Consider the following 11,998-nt stretch of genomic DNA (forward strand, 5'->3'; position numbering starts at 1 on the left):
AAATATATCTACGTGTGTGTACGTGCGCGCGTATGTTTGTGTGCGCGTATGTGTATGACAAGAAAAATGGCTTGAGATGTGAACGTGTGTTTTTGTTCGAGACTAGAAAGGGCTCGTACACATGGCAATGATAGTCAGACGAGTGGAAATGAAGCGGACAGATACAGTTTGACATCTGGAGTCGTTAAGGTAAAAAAGGATTAAAATGATAAAGAAGGGAAATAATTAGGAGCCATAATATCGACCGTAATGGTAAAAAGACCAATAAGGGCAATGATAAAAATTAGTGTGCGGGGATGTATTCCTAGCAAGTAGGGGTATCTTATATAGACAATGGATTAGACGTGAATTAGCGAAAGGACTTTTATTGAAGTTAATATCAGCGTTTGTATAAGGAATAAAGAAATAGCCCACTGGCAAGAATACTATAGTGCAAGGAGCTAAAAAATAATTATTATGAGTAAAGAACTGAAGAAATGGGTGACTTAATATACAAGGGATTTACTATATCGCATTGCCTATGTGAAGGGAAAATAAAGAAAATTACAAATAAAGATGGGGGATCACTGCAGTGGGAAGCTTGACGGTATAGCAGGCTGTGGAGGTTGAGTGATCTGGAAGTTGCTATATTTATATTTGGCTGTATGTTTACATTGGAAAATCAGCTCATTTTTTGTGTTTATTAAATTTTTACCTGTTGGGGCAGTTATTATACACACTGCTTCGGATAAGCATAGTTGGCATGATTTGGAGCCTGGGGTATAGGATTTAGACTTTTTAATGATATCCCATTTAATAGATAAATTATTTTTTTCACATCTAAGTTTGCTGATTAGAATCTTTAAAGATGTACCCTGATTGATATCTGTACTAGTTTTTTTGTTTTGTTTTGAATAAAGAAGTGTGGTTGGATATTTTCAATTTTACGAAAGTGGAAGTAGAACTGATATAAGTGTAAGATTTGTGAGCCGAACTATTGGTATTGGCAGCATTGTTGAAAGGGGCCAGGGTTGGTACGGGAAGAGCTAGAAATAGAAGGGAATAATTGGTTCATCTGGCCGGAGACTGTTAATATAGCAGTAATTGCGCCAACAAAAAATATGCTTTTTATATGCGTGGTTGCCAAAAGAGCACCTTTAAAGTTGGCGCAATGACCCTGGACTTGGCGCAATGACTTGGCGGACAATGTATGGTTATATATATATATATATATATATATATATATATATATATATATATATATATATATATAGAGAGAGAGAGAGAGAGAGAGAGAGAGAGAGAGAGAGAGAGGGAAGGAGAGAGAATAAATGACAAAAATTTATATTCCAAAATTCATGATGTTGACCATCTTATAATTCATTCCTTTAATTCAGTTGACTTATACCATTCTTGACAGTATCTCTTTCGTAGCGCAAAATCAATCACTTAATTATTATATCAATCAGTGAATCTACTATGCCCTTAACTCATCAGAAGAAATAGCAGCAATCAATCCTGATGGGATCTTTCTACCGCTCCAGAAGATATCTCACTACTGATGCAATTCTCTATCTGTATAAAAGCCAAGTACGTCCAAGGATGGAGTACTGCTGCCACATCTGGGCAGGAGCTGCTAAAAACAGCCTATCCTGCCTTGACAGAGTACAAAATAGACTTTGTGGTTTAGTGGGGGATTCCCTTTTCTCTTCCCTGCAACCTCTCTCCCATAGAAGAGACGTTGCGAGCCTGTCTTTGTTTTATCGTTATTTCCATGGCAGGTGCTCGTCTGAGCTCCAATCTCTCGTCCCCCCTCGCCAATCTTTCACGAGAAACACCCGTCTGGCTGAAACTACTGTCAATAATTTCCCCACTCTTTGTCTGTGCCTAAATCCAAACGTAGATTCCATGAGCAAGGTTTCTTTCTTAGAACTGCACGCCAGTGGAACTCTCTGCCGCTTGCCTGTTTCCCACCTGACTACAACTTGGACGTCTTCAAGTCCAACATAAACAAACTCCTGACAAACCGCCCCTTTAAGTAAGCCACTCTATCAAAACCCCAAATACTAATGATTACTACAATACTATCTCATTGATTACTGTACACGCAATAAACCTTATCCCTGAGTGGTCTTCGGGCCTTGATAAGTGGTGACCCCCCCCCATGTAAAAAAATCCGTCAACAGGAATTGAAATGTGATTTGACATGGAAAAATCCGAAAATTAGAAGAGAAGCTGCAGTTACCTTTGTATTTTTCCATTATGCCATATTGAATTTTTCATATATATATATATATATATATATATATATATATATATATATATATATATATATATAATGAAAATAATAGAAATAGTATCCTGACAAAATAAAGAAATAAAAAGGAACAAACCGTATTATGTGTTCATCAACGTTTCGTCTTTATTTCAAGACTTCCTCTGGATGAATGAGATTAAGAAACAAAACAAAAAAAAAAACACCAGTACAAAATATTTGAAAATGTTTCACATGCAAAGTTTTCCGTTTTTCTGAAATAGGACAGCGTCACACTTTGCACGTGAAACATTTTCAAATATTTTGTATTGGTGTTTTTTGTTTCTTAATCTCATCAATCCAGAGGAAGTCTCGAAATAAAGACGAAATGTTGATGAACACATAATACGGTTTATTCTTTTATATATATATATATATATATATATATATATATATATATATATATATATATATATATATATATATATATATATACCGTACATTGGGATAATTGCGCCAAGTCCGGGGTAATTGCACCAACTTTAAAAGTACTCTTTTGACAAACATGCATATGAAAAGCACTTAGTTTAGTTGGCGCAATTACCCCATAGTATGGTATATATATATATATATATATATATATATATATATATATATATATATATATATATATATATATATATATATATATATATATATGTATGTAAAAGGAAAAGAGAAAGATCAATTCCGTAAAAGGAGACTTAACCGGATAATGCCGAGCTCAACAATAATTTTTGGAGCTTATATAATAGGACAACAAGAGTATGAAATGAAGACAGAAAACTATATATAGGTAGATATAGAATGGATCAGTTATTGAATAATGGAATACAGGCCGCCGCCATTCTCTCTTGCTCCTTCTGTCGGGAGACACTATTTATTGGCAGAGGGGGATTTTCTAAATTACTTTGAAGCGGAAGAGGGAGGGTTTCTTTAGCAGTTTTGTTTTAAACTCATGTTATGGTCATGGTGGTATGCTTTCCATCTAACGTTGATTATGAATTTATTGATAGCTGCTATTAATTTAGAGATGTAGGATTTCCGGGATGGGGTAGGGATGTTTTTGGATGAGAGGGGGATGTATTCCTTATTAAACATATCTGGAAAAATCAAATAAAGCTCAACCAAGAGGGAGCTTATAATAGCTCGATAAGTAGCCTATTGTTTAACCATCAGAACACAATACATTGTTTTTATACACGTCTAATCCTAACCCTAAGCAGGTTACGTATCGAGCTGTGACGAGTTCGATCTTTGTTAAATTTTAGCTATGCTGACGACAGGTGATGCCCAGAAACACTCGTGTCCATGTATAACTTTTATGTGCGTAAAAATATTTAATAGATATTTGAATAAAATGGTGTTGCCGTTCCCCATATGCACCTTACACGCTTCCCCTAAACCCGTGCATTTTGGGGTGTTTGTTTTCCATGTATGCTAACATAATTTGACTGGGCCACTATTATCTGACAGGTTTGAGGGTACCAGTTTGACAGTTTCTCTGGCTGCTGTATTTCGACCGATAGTACAGGTGCCCTAACTCTTTGTTTTCCTAGTTTTGTATATGAATTACAAAATATCTGATATTTCCCCCAAACCTCTGGCCTTGAGGGAGGGGAGACAAAAACTTGTTCCAAATGATCTGGAGATCTGATCCCTCCACGTTTTGGTTTTCATACATAAAGTAAATTTCAGAGTGTATAAGGATGATTTGATACTGGAGATATTCACAATTGGATCCTATTTTAAAAATAGTAGAGATATAACATATGAGAAATATTTCGAATCAAGTCTCCCTTTGCTGTTATTTCAGAACATTTGAAACCATAACAGCAAGTTTTAGTCTCCCGTCTATTAAAGCAATAGGTTTTGTATAATAGGTTTTTATATACTAAATTATATACAATCTCTCACATTCTGAAAATCACACACACACACACACACACACACACACACACACACACACATATATATATATATATATATATATATATATATATATATATATGATTTTCAGAATGTGAGAGATTGTATATAATTTAGTAAATACAATCTCTCACATTCTGAAAATCCTATCATAAGTTGCTCGCTAGGTTAGCATTGCTGGATGCCATCGTCCTTTCGAGTTAAAACTCCTACTTGTGAGACATCGGCTTGGAGTTATTAGCTGGTTGGATGACCGCGTCCCTTGTTGAGAGGAAGTAGGTTCATTTCACAGTCGGATTTCGGCGCGGTTTGCTTGATCTGTGTTGGTTAATAGAAATTGTTGTGTGCGGGGTGTTTGCTCAGTTGGTAGAATGCTTGCCTGGCATGCAAGATGATCGGGTTTCGAATCCTGAGTTCGGATGTGCCCAAATAAGTGCGTAACTCGAGTCTTGGACTTCCAGTTCTTTGACTGGCATGGCTCTTGTGGGCAGCGACGTTGTTTGGCTGTGGAATTTATAATATATATATATATATATATATATATATATATATATAGGGAGAGAGAAAGGAGTACGAGGAGGAAGAGAAATATATAATTAGAAAAGGTTTTAAATATTGAACCCGCATAAAAATTTATAATTCTTTTATTTTCATAAATATAAGCCTAATATTACTAAAATATATATTTTTTCGGTAGGAGCCGAATTAATTTGTACAGGGAATCCGATAGATATGGTGTTTATCCTCGATTCGTCAAAAAGTATTATTTACATGGATTTCAACAGGCAGTTAGAATTCGTCTCATTCATAGTTAACCACAGTGACATCGGCTTGGGTCCTAAACAGGTGCGTAAAATTTGCATTTTCATTTTTAAAAAGAAGTACTCTTAATACAAAGAATTAGAATATTCGTATCATTTATTGTGAGCCACGCGACATCGACTTGGGTTTTTATAGTTAGCTGCGCTTGGCCGTGTAGTGTGGGTTAGCCCTGTCTAGCCATGTAGTGTGGGCTAGCTTTGTGCTTAGCCGTATAGTGTGGGCTAAGTGTGTGCTTAGTCGTGTAATGTGGGCTAATTGTGTCTAGCCGTGTAGTGTGGGCTTACTGCATGCTTAGACGTGTAATGAGGGTTAGCTGTGTGCTTAACCATATAGTGTGGGCTAGCTGTGTGCTTAACCATATAGTGTGGGCTAGTTGTGTGCTTAGCCGTGTAGTGTAGGCTAGTTGTGTGCTTAACCAAGTAATGTGGGGTAGCTCTATTTGGAAGCCCTGTGCGTGGGTTTATTCGAGATGCTCCATAAGGATCATGGAGGTGTGTAGTTAGGTATGCATTAATTGCATATTATCGAATCTACAATCCTAAAAAGATATAAAATAATTTTCCAGACTTTTTTCTTATGGGCAATTTTATTGATAGTGCACACATGAAACAGTTGTTCCCTTTGAAGTAATCTCCTTCGGTTGCAATGCATTTGTTGTACACTTCAAACAACGTCTGGTCCTGGATATGACCTTAAACTATATCCGATGGTGAGGCCCCAGCTTGCGGGGTTTGGGGAGTGCAGAGCCACCCGTTAATTGCCTTTACTCCCAGGTCCACTCTGACCCATAGTGGTAGTACTTGTTAGGGTCCCAACTATGGGTTAAATAGAAACCGACTTGGAAACAACAAATATATTCTATTAAAAAATTTTCTTCAAAATCTTTGGATTTGGACATTAAATAACCTGAAAATAGTTGATACGCCGTAAAACAAAAACAACCAACCAAACAACTCCTGGAAAGCTCCATAAACCTCCTCTTGTATGAGCATGTCAATGACCATCATCACTGCCCCTCTAGTCTCCTCAATTATTTTATAACGACAATCTCTAGGGTTTTCCTTGAGATTAAGGAATAAATAATAGTCACAGTGAGCAATGTCTGGACTATAAAGAAGATGAGGAACTGTCTTGATGCCCATCTTGGTCAAATAGTCTGTGAGAAAAATGGAGTTCTAGAGTGGTACATTCGCACAAGTCTTCAGCATCTTCAGTTTCCCGCGAATACTTTTGTGTACAGGCATACAAACTCTGTACACGTATAGATGCACGGCGGTCTTTATCCATGAAATTCTTTATTTGGCCAATCAACTTTGATGTTCTGAAATTTCACACCTCTCATCACCTCTAAGAGATTACATGACTTCCTTGAATCTCTTATGTCATTCAGAAACTGATGCTCGATTCATGCAAGATGGTCCAAAAGCAGTCTGAAGGGTTCCATACGTTTCTGTCTTATTTTTCTAAGTTTAAAACAGAATTTTATTGCATATCGTTCTTCTAAAGTGTCCTCACGTCCAGATTGCATTTTCAAAATTCACCAGTTGTGACTATTATGCTTTATTAAGGTGTATTCCAATTCCTGCTATAGCTGTTCATTTCGATCAGAAATCATAACAAGTGGTTAGTCATCTCATAAAATATACATCAATAACATACTAAATTTTCAAGAGTTTGCAACAATTTTAAATGCCTATGCAAAGAGTCTGGAAACTTGTTGGAGGCACCTCGTACATATGTATATTTTTTGCTGTGAATACTCTTAATTTTTTTTTTTTCTCTTTATTTTTGTTGTACTTTAGGTTCGAGTGGGAGTTATAACCTTCGGTGACAAAGCAGTTACTAAAATCAACTTGAAAGAATCCGTGAATAAAAAAGTATTGAATGAAAAGATTAACAAAATAAATCAGGCTCCCGGTGGAGGGAACGCTGCGGATGCCCTCAACAAAATGAGGAATGTCATGTTTCAAAGAGAACAGGGTGCGAGGTCGGGTGTGAAACGAGTCGCTATAATTCTCACGAACGGTTACTCAACAGATCCAGTTGCGACCCGTAAAGAGGCCAAAGCATGCCGGGACGAACACATCGAGATTTTCGCCGTTGGAATAGGAAAAATAATCTTATTTTCCGATTTATACTTTATTGTCAGTAAACCGTCGATCGAATTCGTATATATGGCACCAAACAATAAAACCCTGAAAAACATCAGGAAGAAAGTTGCTCAACTGGCGTGCAACAAAGGCGGCTGTTGAATAGAACTGTAGAATTTCAACATCCTCCGGTTAGTTTTGCTCAATGCTGTTCAATATTATCGAAAGAATAAAGAAAAATATTAAAATGTCTGTTTTATTGTTATACTTATTTTATTCTGTTTTTTTTTTTTCGTGTGTACACTAGCAGGGAGACACGACGTTTCCAGGGATTTAATGATGGTAAATGAATGTTTCACACTCCCATGTTTTTATTGTAATTGAAATTGATGAAATTTCCATTTTACAATCAAATTGATAGATTGTCTACTCTAGTTGCTGCACCGGGAGGAAGCGTCACATGCCTCTTGCAGTGACTTCGTTCACAATACATTGCACTGTAGAGAACCTACTGTTGATTTTATAAAATTATTTTATATATTATGGCTTGAATTAAAGTTAAAATTGCAAAAGTTAAGCATCATCTTTAATTGTGCTTTAATCAGAAACATTCATTTCGAAAACGCCCCTGTCATATCAAAGAACATACTGTTGATTTTATATTTCTTCTCTTTTCAGCTTGTGTGATAATAAAACTTCTCAAATTCACCCGTGACGTTAGGCTGTGCAAGGATTTAACTGGCCCAAATCAACTGATTTTTCTTTTATTTTCAATTATTGATTATCGATACGTATCGAAGACACTTCGATACAAAACCTTTCTAAGAACACTACTAGGCACATAAAGTACCTTGTTGTGAAATTTATAAAACTCGATCCGGGCCGTTTTCGAGTCCATAGGGAAACAAATCAGATACACTGACGCACACAAAGTTTCTTTTATATAATAATAGAGATTTATCTTTTGTAAAAGTTTTCCTTTATGTTATTACAGCATTATTGTTAATCCGTTCTGTGCGCGTTCTCTAGACCAACCGATCTGGAACATTTGTTTCTTTATGTTAAGAGTAAACATGTTGAACATAGAGTAAGCATGTTGAACGTCATACCTAACCTTCAGATCGTATCGTCGTGTTATTTATCGTAAAACTGTTTTATTTTCCAAACTTCATGTCACTTCGATCCGTACTTAGTGTTACCCTTTAAATGTTTACATTAGTTAAGGTAATCGCTCTCCCATAAAAAGGTTATACATTATGTAACTCTATGACAACCAAAAAGACGATTTTAAAATTTGAAACACGAAATTATGCATATATAAATTGTTACGAGAACAAGTCCCCTGTTCTTGTAAGTAAAAATGAGATAGGAGACCGAGAATTCGAACCTGGAAAGCTAGGTTTGGAATTAAGATTCAGGAGAATTCCGATTGTTAGTTTTAAAATAAATAGCAGATATGTTTGTTTGAAAATAAATTCGATTGTTTAATTCGATGATTCAATTCTGTTTATGAAAATTAAATTGAAATAAGGTTATCTAGAAGCGAACAATAGAAAATAAAAAAAACATATTGAAAATAGGTAAAACCAAAAATAGGTTAGAGAATTCTTGTTTGAAGACATGTGTGAGCAGTGCACGTGAGTTTAGACCACGTGAGTCGAGCACATGCTCGGGCATGGGGGAACGAGACACGTGAAACATGTCCAGGCCATGGGATCGATGCACGTTTTTGACAATGTGATGACGTCATGACTGGAAGATGAGTTCTCAATACAGGGCTAGTTTTTAGAACAGAACGGAGAGAGGATCGGACAGAGTCGGACAGACAGAACTGACATTGGTCAGAAGGAATCCATCTTTGGAAGCGAAGGGTTAGAAGTTGAAATCATGTAGTGACTTTGAATTCCTTGATGTGAAATCAGTGACCGGTCGAAGAAATAATGGACGTCATCATTTTGTAACTGTGTCTTGTGTTGTATCATTCTACCAAAACAAAGGTAAAGTGAAATTGTATTTATATGAACTTTGTGTATAAACCCCATCCTTAAGAAATGTGTCTCCCTCAGCTATCAAGAAATAATGACTGTCCCCTCATGTTATAAAAGAACTGATAACCTTCATCTCTAAATATATGTAATAGACACATTCACAGAATGTATAAATGTATCTCGTCTATATATCTCCCCTCATCAATACAAATGCCCCCATCCGTCTCTGTATTAAAATGTACCTCGTCTCTCTCCAATACGCAACTCGTATGATATAATATCTCTCTCTAAATATGACACCTATATAACAAAATTAGCTATGTGAACATAGCGAGTATTTTTACCTAAGCATTTAAGTAAACTACATTGTTTAATCAACCTATGAATACCTTATTTGTCATTTAGAAAAGGAGAACAAAAAAGTTCTATTCAGTATTCACAGCATGATTGGCGATATGTCTGGCGCCACACTCGTTTTTCTCAAACTCGTTATTCGTGACGTTATGCGTCATATCACCGACATGCCTTTGTTTTACTTTACTTTGTATCTAATCTAATCTTACATGACATCCGCCCAGGTTATATTTCCCTAGGAATTACTTTATTCCCCATACTTCGAGTCACTTCGATCTGTACTTAGTGCGGCTTTTGTCAAGGTTAATATTAGTTGATGTCATCACTATCCGACACAGGACCATTTACATTCCGACCTGTTTAATTCAGTTCCAAGAACTCAAGTTCCGATTTTTTTATGTCTGGTTGGGGGCGAAGACTCGTTGATATGCAAACCAATACATATCAAACTAAATCCCCTCATGATCTTTAAAGATCATCTTATTAATCCGTCCCAGATCGGCAATCACATAAATTTCAAACACCGCAAGATACTTCTAGCTTCACGAACACCGCTAGATACTACTTGCCTAACGAATAGATACTATTTGCCTTACGAGCACGGATAGACTACTAGTCTCTCGAGCAACGATAGATACTATTTGCCCCATGAGCACCGATAGACACTACAAGGCTTTCGAGCGTCGCCAGATTTTATTAGCTTCTCAAGCAATGCTAGACTTTAGTAGCTTCTCGAACACATAAATGTCAGTTGAATCGTAATTCTCCATTATACGACGACAATAAGAAAAAGTCTAACTTGAATCACATTTCAATATTTCCATTTCTCGATGCTTTATATTTTCGAGTTCGATTCGAATCGTTTTAATATTTCGATTTTTTTACGCTTTCAATTTTCAAAGTTCGACACGAATCGCTTAATATTTCGATTTTTTAACGCTTTCAATTTTCAAAATCTGACGCGAATCGTTTAATATTATCATTTCTCGTCGGACTTTGAAAATTGAAAGTGGCGAGAAAGGGGAAAGATTAGACGATTCAATACGATTAATTACAAGCTGTTCTTGCATAAAATATAAAGCCGAAATAGCTTGTAATTAATAATAAAAAAAAGATTGTTGGCAAGGAAGGACCATAAAGGAAAAGGATAAAGAAAAAATGGCTTCTCCTACTATTTATGTACTGATGGTCACGTGAGGTAACAAGAGTTGAGGAACTATGTAAATGAGATGCAATCGGTTTTTAAAATTTAAAAAAAACTGTGTTCCAGAGAGACAGAGAGCGTGTGCGTGTTTGGCAGAAGTAAGTTCTGACAGATGTGCGCTGGTGTGTGATACCAAGAATTGCGAGTAGGAGAACATAACGATAGAAAAATATTTCTTTGGACTTTACTTTCTAACTATACCAATATATTTAACTGCATAAATCAGCTGTTAAACACGTAAATCTGTATTCACATTTTGCGATCGCGTCGTCATAGGAATTAAGTTTATGTAATATAGAGTTAAGTTTTGGGCGTTGCGTTCGAAGGATCGAAGAGAGAGACTCGTTTTGAGACGCTGGAAGCGGAGTCAAGGCAAGTCTTCATGATGTAGTAAAATGATATTTGTGGTTCTGACAAAGTATTTCGGCCATAAATAATAAATGTATGTATGTTTTTTTTTTAACCTGGTCTTCGTGTTCGTCTTTTAAACTCAGGTACGTAATTTTGTCTTGTGATCACTAACACAAAGAACATTGTCCTCCCCTCATATATGTGCTCCCTATCATAAACATTAACTCTTAAGTATATAATGTAATGACACAAACAGCCATTATCCAACATATACGCGCATATTGGTCCTATACGTTATCTTGGCCTTCCCTTCTATACTTCTTCTGCCATGTAACATCTAGTCTCTCTTCTGTGATCCCCGTATACTGTTTGGTGCCGTTTCAAAACCCCATTATATTACATAGCCCCGTTTTTAATACCCCGCTACCCAACATACACCCTTCCTCGTCCGCAGAAATAGCAAGGTGTCTGTGATATGATCGATTTCATAAAAATTTGATTTTCTTCTGTGAAAAAAATCTACTGGATCAAATTTAGCGATTTTTTAATTAGAAATCTATTCCATAGTACAAAAAATTGTTGTGATGCAATGGTTTCAAAACTGTTTACAATGCACCATCTAATTCTCATGAATAATTACCTTGATTCGATCTCTTTTCCTTTCTTTTATATTTTTAAATGTTCACAGAGAGTCTATGATCACCTCTGTAAATCATACGGAAGTTTAACGTCCTGCGGTTCCACGGAGAGACAGTTCTTGGAAATAAATATTTCTCATGGAATTTTCGTTTAGCTATAGGCACAGATAGACGGCGAGGGAAATTATTGATAATGGTTGTAGCTAGACGAGTAGTAGTTGTTGGAAAAAATCACTAGAGGATGACCTCCAATCTGTAGTGAAATGGGGACAAAAATAGATGGTCATATTCAATGCGGCTAAGACTAAGCTTGTTTCCTTCAATAACTATAAGAAACATTTTCTACCACC

The 11,998-nt window shown here is 36.1% G+C and overlaps 1 protein-coding gene across 2 annotated transcripts in view; it reads left to right on the top strand.

The window, feature by feature from the left end:
- LOC145297841 (matrilin-1-like) overlaps nucleotides 1-7,365 on the top strand; it is a 39,763-nt gene extending 32,398 nt beyond the window's left edge. For both annotated transcript variants that reach the window (XM_080144171.1, XM_080144172.1), the window contains 2 exons: nucleotides 4,899-5,047; nucleotides 6,826-7,365. In XM_080144171.1, coding sequence (XP_080000297.1) covers nucleotides 4,899-5,047; nucleotides 6,826-7,275 — 599 coding nt within the window. In that variant the 3' untranslated portion in view covers nucleotides 7,276-7,365. The remainder of the gene's footprint in view (nucleotides 1-4,898; nucleotides 5,048-6,825) is intronic.
- The last annotated feature ends 4,633 nt before the right edge of the window (nucleotides 7,366-11,998 follow it).

The sequence above is a fragment of the Euprymna scolopes genome, chromosome 18 (assembly GCF_053919585.1).
Source record: "Euprymna scolopes isolate OS-2025 chromosome 18, ASM5391958v1, whole genome shotgun sequence".
In the NCBI taxonomy this organism is placed as follows: Eukaryota; Metazoa; Mollusca; class Cephalopoda; order Sepiida; family Sepiolidae; genus Euprymna; species Euprymna scolopes.